The sequence below is a fragment of the Haliotis rubra genome, unplaced genomic scaffold (assembly GCF_003918875.1).
Source record: "Haliotis rubra isolate DU_JTF1 unplaced genomic scaffold, ASM391887v1 Scf306, whole genome shotgun sequence".
Taxonomy (NCBI): domain Eukaryota; kingdom Metazoa; phylum Mollusca; class Gastropoda; order Lepetellida; family Haliotidae; genus Haliotis; species Haliotis rubra.
Genome location: NW_025766976.1, coordinates 869,233 through 891,526, shown reverse-complemented (window position 1 = coordinate 891,526; position 22,294 = coordinate 869,233). Strand labels below are relative to the sequence as shown.

The following is a 22,294-nucleotide window of genomic DNA, read 5'->3' as shown; positions in this document are numbered from 1 at the left end:
CGAAACGTCGCATCCATAAAGCTTCGTCTTACCAGCTTCCAAATGCCACTTAAAGACGTTTCCTGTATCCAGTGAGGAGTAAACAGACATTATAAAATGGTCATGGACATGTACGTGGTTTGTACTGTTCAATCATTTCTTTCTCAGAATAACTAAGTTCAATTTTAAATTCAACGTAAAACCAGAGACCGCATAATAGATGGTTATATGGTCTCTGGTAGGAGAGGGGGATACCCTCCCACTGGACCGTCCCTGATAATAGTTACTTTTGTGTCAGTAATCTATATGTATGTGCACCAGACCAAGGTTACAAATGAATATTTTCACTCATTAGTTCAATTCTGTGCTGCTATGCACAGGCCCTCGTGTCTTTGCGAAGATTAAAGATTCAGAAAAATATTTTTTTGAGATGACCCCCGACTCGAATTGCCTCACAGTACAGTACAATACATTATGACATTATGTATTGTACTATGAGGCATTTCGAGTCGGGGGTCATCTCAATTTTATTTTATTTTTTCAAAATCTTTAATCCTCGCAAAGACACGAGGGCCTGTGCTGCATTGATCATTATACAAGACACATATCAGTTTCTCTGGAGCAAATTTGCATTACATTGTTGCCAATGGCCCCCAGATTATTGGTCACCATTTTTATGGTGTAAGATGCTCCTATTCCACACACACAAATCTGCTTGCAGTACTAAATGTACTCTGTAGTTATCTGTATATAGATGTATGTTTAGTGCATCTGAAAAGTCTGTAGTTACCCATGTGCATGCAACCTTCCATATGAATATGTACAAATGGGTGTGCATGATACTATACTCATGGAAACAAATAAGGGAACACACGAAAGTAAAAGTGTTCGTTAATTCTTTTCCAGAATTTCACCCAAAGTGCAATACAAAGCTTGTGAAGAAACCTGGAAAAGAATAAAGGAACTCTTGTACTTTCAGGTGTTCCCTTATTTGTTTCCATGAGTATATTTTTGTGTACAAATGTGGGCATGCACATTCCCGTGCCAGGTTCCCTTGCAACTTTTGCAACAGGAACATTATATATAGAGACGTAAATGTGTCAGAAGAGACAACAATGGAATCTTTAATCACGAAAAATAGGATCAGTCTTAGTTATTGTGAAATTAGAGACTGTTCATTTCTTATGTCCCGAACTACAACTCCAAACATGTCAGGCCGTCAGTGAGACCAAGTTAGCCAAATACTTTCTCTGATACTTCATTTATTTTTATGTGTTTTTGTGAAATACAATACATAGCGTGTTTGGTCTGTTGTAGGGTTTTGTATCATTATTGCCACAAGAACTTCACCTGGGCCATTGGAAGACGGCAACACGAGTTTGTAAATAGAACTCCTCTCGTGGTTAGTAGTATATCATAATTTCAATTGGTCACATGATTGCACTTGTTCAAGATGGCGATATCAGCAGCAAGGGGACGGCTGATAGCTGTCATTGGCGATGAGGTAATACATGACACCAGTCCTTGTTTCCCTGTCATCTAACCCATGTTGATTTACGAGCACGTGCAGGAAAACAATAACCCGGTCTTATAATTTCAAAATACACTAGCAATATCCCTAGAGATTATGGTATGCCGGATCCTGTTTGCGCTTCGTTGTTGACGCATCATGTTCACGAGTGCAATAATCATTTCTAGTTGAAAGTCACCTTGTCGGGAAAACCAATAAATTTAAATTCATTTTTCCTTCAGCACATCTGTCATGAAAAATATGCCAACAAACCCCGAATGCCAAATCAATTCACTTGTTTCTCAATTAAAAACAACAACAAACGAAATAAAAATGTTGATATCATATCAATATCATTGAACACAGGGGAATGGGCTTCACATATTGTGAAAATGTCTAGGTCTCACAGATTCAAAAGGGTAAAGGAAAGTGAAGATTACACCTTGCAGACAGATTGGCTTATGGATAGCATAAGAGAAAACCTACCTGAACCGTTACCTTACATATACATTATACAAGAGACAGAAGAGATCAATGAAAGGGAAGCCAGTTACCATGGTTAGTGGAATACTGCTGCAAGGAATGTTTCTAGAATTCCAAACAAAGTGCCTTTTACAGGCAAGCTGAAGAGAACACCCCAGTATTTTAGCATGTTTTGAGTTATTAGTTTCTTAATTATATGCATTAAATACCACTAACTTGCTAAGTTACCATTTAAACTTACCATATTGCCTTATTCTATTCAAGCTGAGACCAACATTTTCATAAAGTATGCCTATATGTCATAATTCACTTTTTGTCTGCACATATATACATTTGTGTACAAGTGTGAGAATTCAGTGCCTTGTAAGTTGTATACTAAATTAAAAACGGGGAATCTAAACAAAAACAAACTTTGACCATTGCGAACATAAAATTTCATTCAACATGTTCAATGCAATATCTTAAACTTGTGCATCAGCCTCTATCTCGGTTGTTATCAGTGATATACAAAGCAGCTTGACCAAGCCACCACATTTGAATATATTATTTTCACTACATGTATATAATGTAAATAATAAATTGGAAAAATTACTTTTTCTGGTACAGTTCAAGAAGTTTTATAGGAGATATGGGACCAAATTCAGACTATGAACAGTTCTACATTAATACCAGGTATCACTCAGTATTATGGTTATAGTGCAGAAATAAAGGTGCAACCAACATGATGAAATTATGAAAACAGTCATTGTATCATCAGTGTATGTCTACAGGCCATGTGTCATAATCACTATTTTCCATAAAATTCTGTTAAAAAGAATCCAGTGTTTAACACCTGTTTGATCTCTGTTCCAGGACACCTGCACTGGTTTTGTGTTGGGCGGAATTGGGGAAATGAACAAACACAGACACCCTAATTTCCTTATTGTTGACAAGAGTAAGTGATGTTACTGAGCCATCCTCTCACTGGCTACTGTAATCTGACAAAAAATCTTACATTATCAAGATCACTAAATGAAATATTTTCTTACTGCAGTCACTTGGATATGTCAATAATTCTTGCTTTGAGAGAGAATGAGCACTTTCATTCTACAAATTTCTAGTCGTATGGTCAGACTCGTTGACTTGGTTGACACATGTCATCGTATCCTAATTGCATAGATCGATGCTCATGCTGTTGATCACTGGATTGTCTGGTCCAGACTTGATTATTTACAAACTGCCGTCATATAGCTGGAATCTTGCTGAATGCAGCGGAAACAACAAACCAAACCCTAAATATCCAACCTATGTTTAAGAAGGATGTTATCAGAACCATATGTTTTGTTTAGAAAACAGGATCTGCATCTGTTACAGGAAACATGTATAATCAGTAAATATGTATAATTACTGAAAATTTCAGTTATTATGTATATTGTCTGATTCACTCAGGAATTATGTATGTTTACTGAAATTTTCAGTACTTATACATAATTCCTGAAATCTAAGAAACAAAATTATACATATTTACTGAAATCATTTGAATTACTGAAATATTGATATTACTCTAAAGTCAGTCAGATTTTCATAGATATCTCTTCATTTTAAGGAACAAGGTACATTGATTTTCATGAATTTTATTTCATTGTGTTCGTGAATTTTTATGTGAACTTGGGAGTGTTGAGTGACACCTAGAACTAAATTGAACCTTTGCCTTGTAACACTTGCAGCGATTGGTCTGACAACGCTTTGAGCCAGCACAGTTGCATTAGTGAAACCTTGTCCACTACAGTAAGAGTGTTGGTGAACACTCTGTGTTGAAGTCATCTGCTGAGTACAGTCTCGGAGCACACACGTCGGATGGGTTACGAGCATACTTCCTATCGAGCACACCACTTCTCACTGCTGTAGTACACATTTCGCTGTCACTGCACTCAATCACAACACCCATCACATTCCGAGGGTCAGCTCTGCCTCTATCAACATTGGGAATGTACACAGCTACATTATCTCCTACTTGGACAGGTGTGAGAACACGTATGCTCCTCTGTACCATACTTTCTACCTGTTCAGTTTGAGCTTCTCACGCTCTTTTCCTCTGCAGCTGAATGGCTTCTTGGTTGGATGAAATGGCTGACTGTTCTCTTCAGTAGTCTTAGGTTCATCATGTGACGCTGTAGTGTTCAGTTCGGAGATGATCTCCTCATCAGGTTCAATTGTTGACCATTTTCCAGCAGTAGTGCCAGATTCCTCAGAGATATTCCCTTGGGCAGCTTCAGCTGTCAATGCTGTAGTGGCATAAATGCCTAAGGCAGCAAGTAAATCGTCTTCTGACTGCAACTGGTGCAAGATGTCAGTCGGCAAGCTAGTTGATGTCAATTCAGTGTGAGCGTCAGACCCTAACAGCACCGCAAATGGAGATCGCTTGATTTCGGTATGGAGACTGGAGTGCTTCTGAAATTGAACGAACTTTACATTCTAAACCCAAGTGTTCTAGTTCTGTGAGAACACCCTTCCTGTAACAGATTTAGAACGCAGTCGGCGTGTTCTGATTTATACACTATGTGTCCTGCCGTCAGAACACTAGTGTTCCACTTACACAACGCTCGTGTTCTAGATTTCAGAACACTCTTTGTGTGTTCTGTATGTGTTCAATTCAGAACACCCCCGGAGGCCTCGGATGCTGTAACAGATTTAGAACCCCCTTTGAGTGTTCTGATCCTCATTTCAGAACACTAGTGTTCTCAAACTTCCACCAGCCAAACATGAACGAATAAAAACAACAACCATATGAAATGATTCAAAACTTTATTAACACCTATATTGAATATGAAATTATTGTTATTATCGTTTTGTTAGACCGCGGATGGCTAAATGGAGTATAGGATAAGCTAGCTTTAACTGCAACAACTCATTCATGCACATCTTATTACATCTGCAGTTAAAGTCATCATTGAAGAAAACGCTGGAAAAAAGAGCTCCTATATGTCAGGGTCGGGAGAGGATGAGATAACTTCCCATTTCTCTGACGAAGTGTTTATACTTTGAGGACACATCTCTTGAAGTGAGATCAGCTGTTCTAATCAGAACACACGCCGCCCGAACAGATATCATATCAAACCTTATAGAACAGTTACAGTCTTAATGTGTTCATTTTGTCAAATGTAAAGGGACACTATGCGTTCTGATACTCTAGGGGCGGTGGGGTAGCCTAGTGGTTACAGCGTTGGCTCGTCACGGCGAAGACCCGGGTTCGATTCCCCACATGGGCACAATGTGTTAAGCCCATTTCTGGTGTCCCCCGCCGTGATATTGCTGGAATATTGCTAAAAGCGGCGTAAAACTAAACTCAGTCAGTCAGTCTGATACTCTACTTTAGAAGTTGCTTATTCAGTTATTATCAATTGTTAACCATATATATCCAGATTTTACACAGTTATTTAGAACATATGAGGAATCATTTTCCTCTTCAAAATACATGTATTTGTATTCTCCCGTGGGAAGAAAAGGTTAAAGTTAAAATACAGGAATTATTAACAATTTCTTTAAACCTTTTTTAAATGTCCCCTTGCGTAATGTTCAACATAGTCTGAAAATATCTTAACAGGTTAATGATAAAAAGTATTTTATTCTTTTGATTTACGAAATCACAGTCTTTTAACAACACATTGTGTTCTGAAATTAGAACACCTACCTCACAGACTTTGAACACGTGTGTTCTAAAACAGAACACGCCTGTTCTAAATATGGCCTATGTGTGCCAATTCAGAACATGCACAGACGCGTCCACTGTTCTGTATGAACACTTGTGGTTTAGAGTGTAGTCCCACAGACCAATCACTTGTATCATTATCACTTGTATCATTGGATCACCCATCCAAGCAACAAGCATATCCTTGATGTCACAATTTGCCCTTTCTACAGAACCTTGACTTTGGGGGTGTCTTGGTTTTCCATGTACCATCACCAATGCTGGCCACATAATCTTCAGCTCAGAAATAACCTGGGCAGTAAATCCAGATCCATTGTCACTTTGAAGAACGCATGGGGCACCTAAGAGGAGGAAGATGTCAAGAAGCTGATATGCCACTTCTGCTGTGCGTTCAGAAGTCAGGGGCCGCAATACACAAAACTTAGTCAGAAGGTCTGGATACACCATGATGACTTTGAACTGTCCTTGAGTCATGGATTGCATGTCGATAAGATCGACTTGTGCTCTGGAGTTAAAGTCTTTTGAGATGATTGGCTTTACTACGGTCCCTTTTGTTGTGGCTCTCTTATGCTTTCGCTGGCATTCAACACACAAGTTCTTAAAGAGGGTCAATGCTTCAATGGTTATGTTTGCTTGGACAGTTCATGAACCATTTTGTCCCGTCCGCAATGTGACCCCGTTTGACAACTTCATAGGTCTCTTCTATGGAAATGAAGTACTGCTTCTTCATGCTGACGTCTTCTTATCAGTCTGTAATGTCACCACACTGAAGAACTTCATTATTCTTAAGTGAGTGAGTGAGTGAGTTTAGTTTTACGCCGCACTCAGCAATATTCCAGCTATATGGCGGCGGTCTGTAAATAATCGAGTCTGGACCAGACAATCCAGTGATCAACAGCATGAGCATCGATCTGCGCAATTGGGAACCGATGACATTTGTCAACCAAGTCAGCGAAACTGACCACCCGATCCCGTTAGTCGCCTCTTACGACAAGATAGTCGCCTTGTTATGGCAAGCACATGGGTTGCTGAAGACCTATTCTACCCCGGATATTATTCTTAAGAAGATAGTGCTGATGAAGAGTCTTCTTGGAGGTCTTGGATGCTTCTTGGAGGTCGCTGATGGTGTTGTAGTATTCTTCCTTTGGTATCAGAACACGTATCTGCATGACTTTAAGAGTAATATCAATATTTCAGTAATTCAAATGATTTCAGTAAATATGTATAATTTTGTTTCTTAAATTTCAGGAATTATGTATAATTACTGAAATTTTCAGTAAACATACATAATTCCTGAGTGAAACAGACATTATACATAATTACTGATTATACATATTTCCTGTAACACATATACAATCATTGCCATTTACTGTCAAACATTTTTGCTCTGATAATATCCAATATGTATTGAAATCTGGATACCAGTATCGCAACATATTTCAGTTTAGGATGGATCTGAGATGCTGGGTTAACCTGCAGACCTTTGCTTTTACTTCAGACACAAGTGTCACAGAGATAGAGGATGTATTCCGGTCTTTCTTGAAGCGGGATGACATTGCCATCATTCTCATCAACCAAACTGTAAGTGATGGGACTCTGCCCAGGACCATCCTTAAGTGAAAGTGTTTGTTAACCTCATGGCAGCATCAGAATACACAAGTTCATGCACGGTTCTTTAGACAACATCAGAATATACCAGCGGCTATACTGTCCTCAACTCATTACTACATATATATATGCCACCTGATAAACTGCCCTCAACACAACAACAGAAAATATACTAGCTGCTATACTGTCCTCAACTCATTACTACATATATATGCCACCTGATAAACTGCCCTCAACACAACAACAGCAAATATACTAGCTGCTATACTGTCCTCAACTCATTACTACATGTATATGCCACCTGATAAACTGTCCTCAACACAACAACAGAATATATACTAGCTGCTATACTGTCCTCAACTCATTACTACATATATATATGCCACCTGATAAACTGCCCTCAACACAACAATAGAATATATACTAGCTGCTATACTGTCCTCAACTCATTACTACATGTATATGCCACCTGATAAACTGTCCTCAACACAACATCAGAATATATACCAGCTGCTATACTGTCCTCAACTCATTACTACATGTATATGCCACCTGATAAACTGCCCTCAACACAACAACAGAATATATACTAGCTGCTATACTGTCCTCAACTCATTACTACATGTATATGCCACCTGATAAACTGCCCTCAACACAACAACAGAATATATACTAGCTGCTATACTGTCCTCAACTCATTACTACAATATATATATACTGCACCTGATAAACTGTCCTCAACACAACATCAGAATATATACCAGCTGCTATACTGTCCTCAACTCATTACTACATGTATATGCCACCTGATAAACTGTCCTCAACACAACAACAGAATATATACTAGCTGCTATACTGTCCTCAACTCATTACTACATGTATATGCCACCTGATAAACTGTCCTCAACACAACATCAGAATATATACCAGCTGCTATACTGTCCTCAACTCATTACTACATGTATATGCCACCTGATAAACTGTCCTCAACACAACAACAGAATATATACTAGCTGCTATACTGTCCTCAACTCATTACTACATGTATATGCCACCTGATAAACTGTCCCTCAACACAACAACAGAATATATACTAGCTGCTATACTGTCCTCAACTCAACTCATTACTACATGTATATGCCACCTGATAAACTGTCCTCAACACAACAACAGAATATATACTAGCTGCTATACTGTCCTCAATTACTACATGATAAACTGTCCTCAACACAACAACAGAATATATACCAGCTGCTATACCACTCATGACTACATGTATATGCCACCTGATAAACTGTCCTCAACACAACAACAGAATATATACTAGCTGCTATACTGCCCTCAACTCATTACTACATGTATATGCCACCTGATAAACTGTCCTCAACACAACAACAGAATATATACTAGCTGCTATACTGTCCTCAACTCATTACTACATATATATGCCACCTGATAAACTGTCCTCAACACAACAACAGAATATATACTAGCTGCTATACTGTCCTCAACACATTACTACATATATATGCCACCTGATAAACTGTCCTCAACACAACAACAGAATATATACTAGCTGCTATACTGTCCTCAACTCATTACTACATATATATGCCACCTGATAAACTGTCCTCAACACAACAACAGAATATATACTAGCTGCTATACTGTCCTCAACACATTAGAATATACAGCCTTACAAAATGACCTAAACACAACATCAGAATATACCAACTGACAGACTGAACTTGTTCCATTCTTATGACAAACTATAGACCTCCGTCATATAGCAGGAATATTGCTGAGTGTTGTGTTGAACAGCAAACAAACAAAAACATTTTGATAAGTCTGTGAATTCCTGGCTCGGATTCAACTGCAACAACAATAAAGTATATTGTTTAATAAATAAATGGTTTATGAGCATGGGGTGTGTTTCAGGTTGCGGAGATGATTCGTCATGTGATTGACTCTCATCTTGAACCCATTCCTGCTGTGCTGGAGATTCCCAGCAAGGATGCACCATATGATGCTTCAAAAGATTCCATTTTGCGACGTGCCAAGGTGGGTAGCAGTAGTCCTTAATGGAAACCATTTTCTTGTTTATTGCATGTGGCAATGCTTTGATGTAGATTCTTATATATTTATTCAGTTGAAACCTACATCTAAACATTGCAGTGGACAAGTTATCAATAAAGTTGTATGTTCAATTATTTACTTATCAGCTTACCAATACCAGACAGTTAGACATTAAGCTGATAGACCTTGATGGAATGGTGATAAAATTAAGGACAACATCACAGACTCAACTGTGAAAACCTTCTGTTCTTTATTAATCAACAGGGGCGGTGGGGTAGCTTTGTGGTTAAAGCGTTGGTTCGTCACGCCGAAGACCCGGGTTCGAATACCCACATGGGTACTTAGTGTGAAGCTCATTTCTGGTGTCCCCCGCCGTGATATTGCTGGAATATTGCTAAAAGCGGCGTAAAACCAAACTCACTCACTCACTCATTATTAATCAACACTGATACCACTGAATGCATGTATTAATCTAAAATGTTTCATGGACTATCCTCAAAAAAGAACAATGCTGCCAAAAATAACCACCGAGTCAGAAAACACTCCTGAGCAGGAGCTGTCCTGGACCAGGACTCAAAGATATAATTGTAGGGAGTCTCAGTTTGAGAAATAGGAAATGTCTAAAATTGAATACAGTACTCACAAGATGTGATGTAAGACTGCACATATTTAGAGGTAGTTCATAAAAAATGATGGTTAGAAATGGAGTTCCCCAAGTCTTTTTGATATTGGGTCGTGAAACATTTGATTGTGTGTTTCTTTAATGGATATATATTTGTTCATAATTTATGAATGAGCAACATTTATTCTTAAATAATTCTTACTGCATTCATATCCAATTCGCGTAAGTATAGAATGTAGGATTTGGCATCTGGTAAATCTCTGGTGAACATACTCAATCTCTTTGAACTTTCCTCTGACACTTGAACCAGTCAAAATCTGTGTTGGAATTGGTCTTCAGCAACCCATGCTTGTCCTAAGAGGCTACTAACGGGATCGAGTGGTCAGGCACGCTGTCAGACTTGGTTGACACATGTCATCATATCCCAATTGCGTAGATAGATGCTGATGATGTTCATTGTCTGGGGCAGACTCGTTGACTTACAAACTGTCTCCATATATCTAAAATATTGCTGAGTGCTGCATTAAACAACAAACAAACAATCCAACACAGGTGTAACACAGGGTGTAGGTGGGAAACTGGTGGATAAACTCCTACCCGGATAGCAATGTCCGTTGGGCCAATGTTGGACCAACGAACATTGCTATCAGGGTATTGTGACCAACTGTGCTATATGCATAAGTCTATATGGCAACTACATTGTCTTTCCAGGGCATGTTCTCTGCAGAGGACTTGCGGTAGAAGATCTTACTGGAGTACAGTGCTCAATGTGATGTAGGCTGGCCTACCTCCAGTCCCATGGAGTCAACCCCGTGTTGAGGGACACAGTCAATATATATTAGCAGAGGACACAGTGTGCAGGGAGCAGACAACAAGAATCAAATTTGATAAATAATTCTTTGTAACTCTAGAGCCTTAAAAATTTGTTTCTTTTTTTTGTTACTAGTCCAGTTTGTAGCTGGTCCGGCTTGAATGAGACGGTTCTAAGTATTTTCTATGTTCACATATTTTGTCAGTTTAATTTCGTTCATTTTGTAGCAAAACTGAAACTGGTGCAGAATTGTGCTCAAATGCCATGAGTCAATAAGGACCACCATCACTGGGCTTCTGATGTCCTCAGTACAATTGTTTTGTCTCAGGCTGGAGGGATTCCATCAATTTCAAAGGCTGCTCCATCAGTTATCAGGTTTAAAATGTTTAATAAATGAAGATAATATTGACTTTTTGTCAGAGTGGATTTCAATTTATGATTGTTCAAACCTTATATGACATTATGACTTGATGTTATAAAGTGAAGTTTAAGATGCCTGTCTATAATTGTCATTGAAGTGAACATGACATGACATGACATGACATGAACTTAAAAGCTGATCGTAGTCTGAATCTCTCTCTGCACACATGCTTTGGTATTGGGTATTCTATGATTTCGAAATCATTCTTATATCTTCTTGTAATGTAATCAAAACTAGATTGTAGAATTTTTTTCCCGTTTTCAGCCATAACGTTAAAATATTTGTAAGTCTTCGCCATGATTTAAATTGTCGCCCAATTTTTCTTTAGTCCAACTTATTTTCAGAATGCCTTTTCATTTTCTACTGATTCACACAGAAGCGAATCATTTTTTTTGCTTCATTTCATTTTAGGGGATTGTTATATATTTCTGCAAGCTATAAAATGATCTCATGAGACCAATGAACACTATCTGATGTCGAGTTTCACTGTTTTCATGTCACATGTCTGAGTTGGTTAATAATAGGTGTTACTACCTATGTATCAACAGAAACACCGATATCTAGTCAACACATTATTAATGAATTGCTTGTGTTACTTGTGAAAACAAGGGAGGTAACTAATGTGTTCACGTCATAGCACTAAAGGGAAGTAACTGTTACACCCAGTAACTCTGAAACAAGGCTCTCACAGTGTCAGATAGCTGTCAGAGTTATCATATCTTTGTTGTTTACAGGTTGTTTCAGCTAGTTACACAGGAGGGTTGGCTGCTCTTTGCTATAAGTATTTGTTTGTCTTCATGTTATTTGAATAAGAAATAGATATTGGAACTAAACTAATAAAATAGACCAGTATTAATGTGTGACTGTTATTTTGTTTAAGTGACATTTTGCCTTTTATGAAAATGTAATGCAGACCAATTTCTGAATAGAAATATTTACACTTTACATTGTAGATGCAGACTTGTTATTTATATTAATGGCCGAATTTGCCCCCCCCAAGTATTTATTCGTGATACTGTGTGCTGTTGTTAGTGGGTTCTCATTCCATCAACCACTAGTTTGTCTGGTATACAGTTTCTCATTTGGTGAAGAGAAATTCGCTTTGCGTGGTGTTAAATAGGATTGCTGGCTTTTATTCCCTGTTCACCCTGCTGATGTTTCTTGCTTTGGTTGGGTAGCCTAGTGGTGAAAGCGTTTGCTCGTCAGGCTGGAGACCCGGGTTCGATTCCCCACAATGGTTGAAGCCCATTGGTGGTGTCCCCCCGTGGTGATGTTGCTGGGATTGTTCTAAAAGCCGCGTAAAACCATCACTTACTCCCGACAGGCGATCGTTGGTTTCACCAAAGCCAAAGTTGAGTTGAGTTGGGTTTTGCATCACATCGGCATTATTCCAGCCATATAGTGACGGGAACAAGTTTGCATTAATAAACATTGTAAGTACATACTCGGAATGAGTTTTATTTCAAAAACATATATTCATTACATTGTCATTTAAAAGCAGAAAAAGTCATAGCACTAACTTTAAAGGCAGGCAATTTGTTAGTCACATTTCACAGTTATAATTTATGATAGTCACATTTCACAGTTACAATTTATGATACAGATCAACTTCCCTCAGGTAGTTCACTATCAGATGAGCGCTCATGCGGGAGAACAGATCTTTCAGGTTTGTTGCATCATAATGTGAGTCCCTTGCAGACGATAAGTCCACGCATTCAAGCAGGATATGCTTGATGGTGAAAACCTCATCGCAAGAGACACACATGGGGGGTCCATCCCCATCCGTTTTCAGCAGATAGTCATGAGTAAACCGACTGTGGCCAATACGACATCGTCGTAAAATTACCTCATCACGTCTTGACTGACAACCCAAGTAGGTATAACAAATTGTTGGTTTCAATTCATACAGTTTATTTCTTCCTACTTGTGTGTCCCATCGTTTTTGCATGAGGTCCCGAGTATAGCTTTTGATAGTGGGTTTGACCAAAGCCAAAACATGTATGACCTACAGCACTTCGGGCTCTGCTCCCAAATTAAGCAGACACACAGTGATGCAACTGAATCATTGTACAAAGCGGGGTTAAAACCAAATTCGCTCTGGCCCCGACCAGGAAGCGTGCTGTGGAGTACTGTACAGGGTATGTCTTCACCCTCACATATAGTAAGACTGGTAATTTGTCTCTCTGTTGCGCACCCTACTTGCACTACAGTTTGCCTGTGCTGTGCTTCACCACATGATATTACAAACGTCGACAATGATCACTTCATCAGTATTATTATATGTACAAAGAATATAATAAAACACTTGTCACGATTAAACAGGTTCACAAAGTTAGTAAACCAGGTTCACAACCAGGCCTTAACAAGAGGCAATCCAAGCTCCACTGGCGAAGGGCTAGGACGACTGCCAACAAATAAAATATGATTCCTTGTCACTTACACTACATAATACGTTTCTGGACCTTGTTTGGGGAGACAATGATCCCAACTATACCCTCATTTCACGTGAGATCCTACTTCAAATTAAAGGTTTCGGTAAGTGACCTCGTTCGTAAACCATATTTAGTGGTTTAAGAATCTCCACATCTTTGAAATGCTGCGGGGGTATAAAAAATAGGAGCAGGAGCAAATGAGGAAAACAAACATATTTTAGTATTCATATTTAAAATTGTTCACACTGATTGCGAAGTAATACCTTTCTTTTGTAACCTTCGCTTATTAATGTTTGGTGGAATTAAAAAGTGACTGCATGTAGTTATGTTATAAACCACTGGTTTACCACACGTTGTCTATACTATCTTTCCTTTTTGAGGATCATGTGGTCAAAAATCAGGGCCTATGACAACGTTCTCCCAGGAACGTCCTGATAATACCCACACTTTTGCCACTATTCAACCGAAAGTTTCAGGTCAAATCCGCCTATGACGTGTTATATTGGGGATTACACTGTCTTAGTAAAGTACTCATTCAAGTACTTTTGTTGTGTTGAGTCCCATCCTTGATTTCCAAAGTGTAATCCCAAATATAACATGCGTTATAAGTTTAGGACCCTCAACGCCGCTGGATATCATTCCACCTCTGGTGTCCCCCGCCGTGATATTGCTGAAATGTTGCTAAAAGCCATACTCGCTCGCTCGCTCACTCACTCACTCACACCCACTCACTCACTCACTCACTCACTCGCAAGAGATGAATCAGGCGGTCTTGTTGGGCCCAGTTACTAACTTGGTTGACTGCTTGTTATCCAAGGCGAAAGAAGTTGCTTAATTATAATCTTACTTGAATCAATGGTTATCTGATTCAAATGTCTGTAGTATTCGTAACTATTCGCCACTTTTCGTGACCTACAAGACTCGTATCCCTATCGCAGTCGTAACTACTCGTGTCATTCTGGCAAGCCGGATGGCGTGTCACGGAAAGAGGCGAATAGTTACGAATGGAAAATGGTGGCACCGTTGGACTTTGAAACTTCGCTAAACTATGCAAAGCACAATTTAAACATTAAGTTTGAGCTAAAGGATCAACAGCTTTAAACTCTGAAACATATTTACAAAGGGAATGACTCAGTCTAAGTAAACTTAGTCTCAGTACTATTAGTTAAACTCAGTATAGTAGGGTAACGAATAATACTGAGGCTAAGTTTACTTAGACTGGGAATGACTGTATTGCTGTTTACCCACGTGATATATAGGATATTCTAGGAGCCATGTTTGGAAATTCAGAGTTATCTTTCCTTGATAATAGTACTAGACTATTTTCACCTCAATGACCGTTTGCGTTTAGACAGGACCCAGTCGTAAACATGGTCACGAGAGGGGTACGAGAAGCCGTCCGGCTTGCCGGAATGACACGAGTAGTTACGAATGATGTCTATAGGTCGCAGTGACATTACGGGAATATTGCTGAACACACCTTTCAATCCACCTGCCCTGCAATTCGTAAACTTCTTAATTGTGTCATACTGCACATATATATACGAAATACATACTAGTATATAATCGACATATATTCGACTAAACAAAGCTCCAAGACATATGACCATAAAAGCCATTTTATTCATTTTACTTTACTAAAGTACACTATTATACATGATACTCCGAAAACCTGGTTCAATAATGTGTGAAGCCCATTTTGTTGTACTTTATAACGTACCCACAACGTAAGGAGCGGTGGGGTAGGCTCATGGTTAAAGAGTTCGCTCGTCACGCCGAAGACCCGGGTTCGATTCCCCACATGGATACAATGTGTGAAGCCCATTTCTGGTGTCCCCCGCCGTGATATTGCTGGACTATTGCTAAAAGCGGCGTAAAGCTAAACTCATTCACTCACTCACTCACTCCCACAACGTAAAATGCAACGTCACGACAACGTGAAATGCAACGTTGGCACAACGAACTCAGCGTTCCCATACCATTGTGACGACGTGAAAATGACGTCACGCCACAACGTTGTGACAACATAAATGGGAGCCCACAGAATAACGTGACACGGATGTAATATAACGTTTCAACAACGCAAACACAAAGTTAAATTTGTGACAACGTGAAAATGATTGCTGGGTTCAGCTTTCTTTTTGTGTTTAGGAGCGGTGGGGTAGCCTAGTGGTCAAAGCGTCACTCGTCACTCCGAAGACCCGGGTTCGATTCCCCATATGGTACGACCCGTGAAGGTCCGGGTTAGAATATTGATCTCAAGTTCAGTAACCCATGCTTGTCGTAAGAGGCGACTAACGGGATCGGGTGGTCAGGCTCGCTGACCTGGTTGACACATGTCATCGGTTCCCAATTGCGCAGATCGATGTTCATGCTGTTGATCACTGGGTTGTCTGGTCCATACTCGATTATTTACAGACCGCCGCCATATAGTTGGAATATTGCTGAGTGCGGCGTAAAACTAAACACACTCACTCACCCATATGGTACAATATGTGAAGCCCATTTCTGGTGTCCCCCGCCGTGATATTCCTGGAATATTCCTAAAAGCGGCGTAAAACTAAACTCACTCAGTCACTCTTTGTGTTTACATTCCCCCGTAGCGACCTTTCTGTGACATTATAAACTCAACATTATTTATACAAGCCATGGTGATGCTTTGCCATTCCTTTAACAACCCTTGTCTCCACCTGTCAGTGGGTTGATCAGCTTTAATACCTTTATTATTAATAATAATAATAATAGTGCATATTTATAACGCGGACATATCCACGCTCAGAAGCATGCTCTTGGCGCTACATAAGTACCTTAAAATAAATACATTATATATACAAAGCAAGAAAACTACAATGAATAGGTGCATAATACATAAACAATAAAGGCTATTGAGGATAATATTTAGCAAAGAGGTAGGTTTTGAGATTTGCTTTAAAAGAGTCCAGAGATTCAGAGTGTTTGAGGTCAAATGGGATAGAGTTCCACAAGACAGGGGAAGTGTAGGAGAAAGTTCTGTATCCAAAGGTTTTAAGTTTGTAGTTCGGCACTGTCAGAAGGTTTTGCTGCTGTGAGCGAAGTTCGCCCGATGGACTGTAGGGGTTGATCAGATCTCCAATGTAGGGTTGAGCCTGGCCGTGAAGGGACTTGTATGTGAGGCAGAGTGTCTTGAATTGAATCCTGGCTCTCACAGGTAACCAGTGGAGCTGCTTTAGAACTGGAGTAATGTGACTGTGTTTGGAAGTACGGCTGACGATGCGGGCGGCTGTATTTTGGACTTTTTGTAGTCTGTCAAGTAGAGTGTCAGGGAGGCCAATATAGAGACTGTTACAATAATCTAGTCTGCTGAGAATTAGAGCACGGACAAGGGAAAGAGCAGATTCTGTGGTAATTAGAGGACGTATACTGCCAATCACTATTCTTGTACATAAAATGTCTTTGATCAAATCGAAAAGATTATAAGATTGTTATTGCTTTGGGGGTTTTCTGTTTGCGCTTTTCCATCGTCCAATGATTAATGAACGTTAATCTTTACTTGAATGTTTTGCTGGTACAAAATGTGAACTCCCTTTGAAGTTTTACCTACGTGTAGGGATGTGGGTATATTGGGGTGTAAGGGTTCATATGAATTGGGCAGTATGGGTATTGGGATATAGGGGTATTAGGATGCTTGAGTATATGGGAATTGTGGTGTGGGGAATAGGATAGTATATGTATTGTGGTATAGGGGTTTCGGACTGTATGGTAATTGTCGTGTAGGGGATTTGGGCAGTGTGGGTATTGGGGTGTAGAGTTTGGGGATGTTAAGGTATTGTGGTGTAGGGGAATTGGGTATTGTGGTATAGAAGAAGTGAGCTGTATGGGTATTGGGGTGTAGAGTACTAGTCTTTGGGATGTTTGGGTATTGTGGTAAAGGGGAATTGGGTATTGTGGGTATAGGAGAAGTGAGCTGTATGGGTATTGGGGTGTAGAGTTTGGTGATGTTTGGGTATTGGGGGATTGGGTATTGTGGTATAGGAGATCAGGGATACTGGGGTGTTGGGGTTTGGGAAGAAAACCGACACAGTCCAGACTCGATAATTTCCGATTGTGAAAACGGGTGGTCGCAGTTCAAGTTTAATCTTGCAGATTGTGTGACGTGTGATCCCAACAACCTGGATCAGCGTCCCTCCGGCAACCAGTGACCTACTTTCTATCATACACAGACCTCCCAGATAATACCTTTTGAATACAACAAACGGTTTAAAACAACACTCATATTGTCTAGTGTGTGTACATCTACTATCTTCCTGGTTGTATCGAGGTCATGTATTTAAATATGCAGCAACGGTTTGTTGGTTTTAGAATTTGTTAACTGAACCATATATAGTTACACTTTACATACAACCAAGGTTAAGAGGGTCCGTGTGCATAACACTGTCGTTTACATTGGGTTTTCAGACCAGCGAGGTGGATGTAATCAATCCAGATCGTCTGTGATGCCCTTTTGACCCAGGTATTTAGTTACTCTCTATAACTGGTACTGCGCTTTAGGGGCTATCCCTTGAACGCCCTGCCCCAAAACGCCGCGAGGCCTGTCTCTGAGAGCCATTAGCAAGTAAGGGGCGATTGTATCTTGGTGCTAGGAGAGTGAGGGGTTCAACTTTTCAGTACCCCTGTACCCGAACTACACTTAAAATAACCTCCCTCTACTCACACTGCACTTACAATAACCTCCCTTTACCCACACTACTCTTACAATAACCTCCCTCTACCCACTCTACTCTTACAATAACCTTCCTCTACTAACACTACCCTTACAATAACATCTCTCTACCCACACTACCCTTACATTAACCTCCCTCTACCCACACTACTTCTTACAATAACCTCCCTCTACTCTTACAATAACCTCCCTCTACCCACACTACTCTTACATTAACCTCCCTCTACCCACACTACTCTTACAATAACTTTCCTCCATATATCCACAGTACCCTACAACATCACATCATAACACGAGTGTCCATATACGTTGTACCTGCAGAAGATCCTCAATTTGCTCACATTATGTCAGCAATACATGTTGTAATACCTCCCACATCCAGTGCGTGCAAACGAACGTAGACAAACATCTAGTCTTTGAATTGAACATTTCTTACTGAAAAAAAGTTCTTAAGTTCACTTAATATAATGCAATAAGCTGCATGTTGTAAATTGCCACATATTATAAATGGGGTTCTTGGATATAATTGCTTCGGCGTCTGTATGAATAAAATGAACCGTCTCTCTGCATCAGCTGATTCCTCAGTCCTGGTATCCCCCTTCCCCCCTCCACTCCCCGCTCAGCTGTGGGATTAAGTGGCCTGTCACCGCATGACGCTAGCCCCAGTATCGCAGTGACCGTGTTTGATCTCGTCTTGCAGCGGGCAAAAACTTTATGTTAAAAACTTAAGCTGAAGTTTGACATATGACGCACGGTCGTACGAGACTAAGACGTGGTTGCAGAGAGGATTGGTACAGTACTGTTGGGGTTTATTGCACAAACACACGCGGTCACTGCGTTGTAGACGGCGAGGGCCATTAGCATGATGTTTACATGTACAGAAAACATGCATAAATTTATTTTTATGTGCATGAAGAATGTGATGAAGACAACTTGATAACAGACGTATGTCTCCATTTACAATGCCTTTTCGTGTAGATATCATAGAGTCAAATATTTGTCGATTGCATTATCTATCTGTAGAAGGAGAAATGTCAGTCTTCACTGGACTAGCGAACAACGATGGTCGTCGAAGTTGTAGACTGACTGACTGAGTTTAGTTTTACGCCGCTTTTAGCAATATTCCAGCAATATCACGGCGGGGGACACCAGAAATGGGCTTAACACATTGTGCCCATGTGGGGAATCGAACCCGGGCCGTCGGCGTGACGAGCCAACGCTTTAACCACTAGGCTACCCCACCGCCCCTCGAAGTAGTAGTAGTAGTGGTAGTAGTAGTAGTAGTAGTAGTAGTAGTAGTAGTAGTAGTAGTAGTAGTAGTAGTAGTAGTAGTGGTGGTGGTGGTAGTAGTAGTAGTAGTAGTAGTAGTCGTGGTGGTGGTGGTGGTGGTGGTGGTAGTATAGTAGTAGTAGTAGTAGTAGTAGTAGTAGTAGTAGTAGTAGTAGTAGTAGTAGTAGTAGTAGTAGTAGTAGTAGTAGTAGTAGTAGTAGTAGTAGTAGTAGTAGTAGTAGAAGTAGTCACATCTTGTCACGGCCAACATCATGTAACACCGACATGTAAGGGCCGTCGCCATCTACATTGATAATTTACTCTTACTGTCCAGCAGCATAATTTGCTGCAACGTAATTTGTGAAATGTTTTCGTGACTGCAAATCCTGCTTTTAGCGTCGCGTGACCGCGGAAGGATTTTAGATATGACTCACTGTCCGTCAGTGGCGAGAATATCAACCCATGTGGGGAATCGAACCCGGGCCTTCTGCGTGACGAGCGACGCTTTAACCACAAGGCTGTCCAACCGCGGCTAAACAGAAGGAGAGCAGAGGCGCAGAAAGCTGAACCCAGCTAACAATTTCACGCTGTCGCAAAGTCACGTCACAACGTTGAGTTTGCGTTGTGAAACGTCCCATGTTGGGAATGGACGAGCGGACGCTTTAAACACAAGGCTACTCACCGCCCCTCATGCAGTGAGATCATCATCCTCCTCTTCTTCGTCGTCATCAATGCGGAAAAGATTAATTATTAACTGTGTCTCGAACAAGTTTGTTTGTTACATGTTACGCACCTATCCGTGACATATGCAACAAGATAGATGAACTCTATAAATGGATGTTTGTGATTATCTTCGTTGCGGTATGTTGAATGTAGACAGAATGCGTCAGAGCTATCGTATTGTTGAATCATGTAATTTGTGGCCTGTACCACATGTAATGCACATAGCATGTAATTTGCAGCTAAGCACCAATATTTAGGTCTGACAGGTGAAACTTTAGTTTGATACAGATGGCCTTGGTTGACAACTTGACCCCACATAAATCATCTGCGTCAGGCCACGTGAGACAGTATGCGTTTGTCGTCGCTGTCGGCGAAGATGCAACGTCATCATGCAGTTTACTGTATGCATTGTCGGCGCTTCTGATAAATATACTGAACAACATTAGAAACGCACCACCCATATAATACAAAAATATCCCCGTCAGACTGAAATGTACCTATGATATCTGAGCATCGTCGGTGTTTTATAGTGTGGTGCGTTTCTAATGTTGTTCAGTATATCTATTTAATTAATCTATATGGATCTAAAGCACTATGTTTTACCACACAATAATCATGAATAACTGCGAGTGAGTGAGTTTGGGTTTTACGATGCTTGGAACAGTTTTCCCACTGTATTACGGTGTATCGGGGGGAACGCCCGAAGTGAGGAAGGTCCCTAGTCTGTCTCACAGTCCCTGTACCGCATTATTTCCCCTCTGTCCTGCACTTCAGCACTGCTAAAGGATGAGGAATCATCACAACTCAGCAGCCGCTCAAGCCATCCTCCAGACTGCCTCCAAAAAGCTTATTATTGAAAGGATCAGGCATCATCGCAAAAAGAAAATCATCAACTTCGGCCAAATAGAACAACACCTTCAAAAACTAAATTCAACAATGTCGCCTGACCTCTACAAAACACTACGTAGTGCCCAGAACCACGCCAACAACAAATTGGACTCCAAAATGTATATATACCCCTCATCATCTGGTTCTATTCGCTTTTATTCACGCTTGATAACGATGTAAGAATCTACATCGAAACGTCGCTCACTAAATAAGAAGTTGTCATCCATGAATTTGTATGTTTCATTTTTGAGTCACCAACTTCTAGAATGCCGATCAAACAATTAATGCTAAACCTCTAAATGAAGCAAGTCTAGATTTCCTCAGGTCTAAATCTTCCTTCTCAGTGGGACTCCTTTCCAAATTAAAATGAATAATATTACATGTATTTGTTTCTATCAAATTTATTTATATTCAGAGACTAAGCCTTAGTCAAGGGAGGTCCCCAACATTAACCACTTTGATGAAACCCGTTAGCACGGTGTGGTGATTAGAAAACAAGAAACAATCTGGATTCGATCCCCGATCTTTGGTTGATGATGTGTTTCCATGCTACGCAACTCCTCACAAGGACATGCTGCCTTGGGCACTCCGGTTCATGTGCGCGAGTATTTTGCGGTGAAATCGAGAGTTTATGGCCTGTTGTTCTAATCGATTTACTTTGTGAAATACCAAGGAAATTACCTCGTAAGGATGAGAAAGCCGCAATAACTCGGTGCGCCTCGTGGCTGCAAGAGTTGGATGCTCCCCGGGGAGTTGAGATTGATGATAAGATGTGCCGTTGAGACTGACATCCAATGAACAATACCAGCATGTACTAGCTGCGTGGATATGTGCGCTATATAAATATCCTATAATAATAAATTGTATAGCATGTAATTATTTCGATTCTGCTATCAATACCATGGCGATAGGATTATCAACTTTGTTCTATACACTGGTTTTGAAATCTCCATTAGCACTACCCGTCCCCATTTTACACCTCCCTTGTTCAAATACGTCATATAATTACCGGCTAAGCGTACAAGGTTCTGAAACAAGCATATCACAACAACCCAAGGCGTTGAGCAAATATCATATGTCACAAA

At 40.2% G+C, this 22,294-nt stretch overlaps 1 protein-coding gene across 1 annotated transcript; it reads left to right on the top strand.

Annotated features, from left to right (window-relative positions):
- Positions 1–1,399: 1,399 nt before the first annotated feature.
- Positions 1,400–12,054, top strand: LOC124282904 (V-type proton ATPase subunit F-like). Its single transcript, XM_046718947.1, has 5 exons — positions 1,400–1,483; positions 2,825–2,906; positions 7,159–7,241; positions 9,207–9,329; positions 10,678–12,054. Exons 1-5 carry the CDS (start codon positions 1,433–1,435, stop codon positions 10,705–10,707), a joined length of 369 nt encoding a protein of 122 aa, XP_046574903.1. The 5' UTR covers positions 1,400–1,432; the 3' UTR covers positions 10,708–12,054.
- Positions 12,055–22,294: the final 10,240 nt, after the last annotated feature.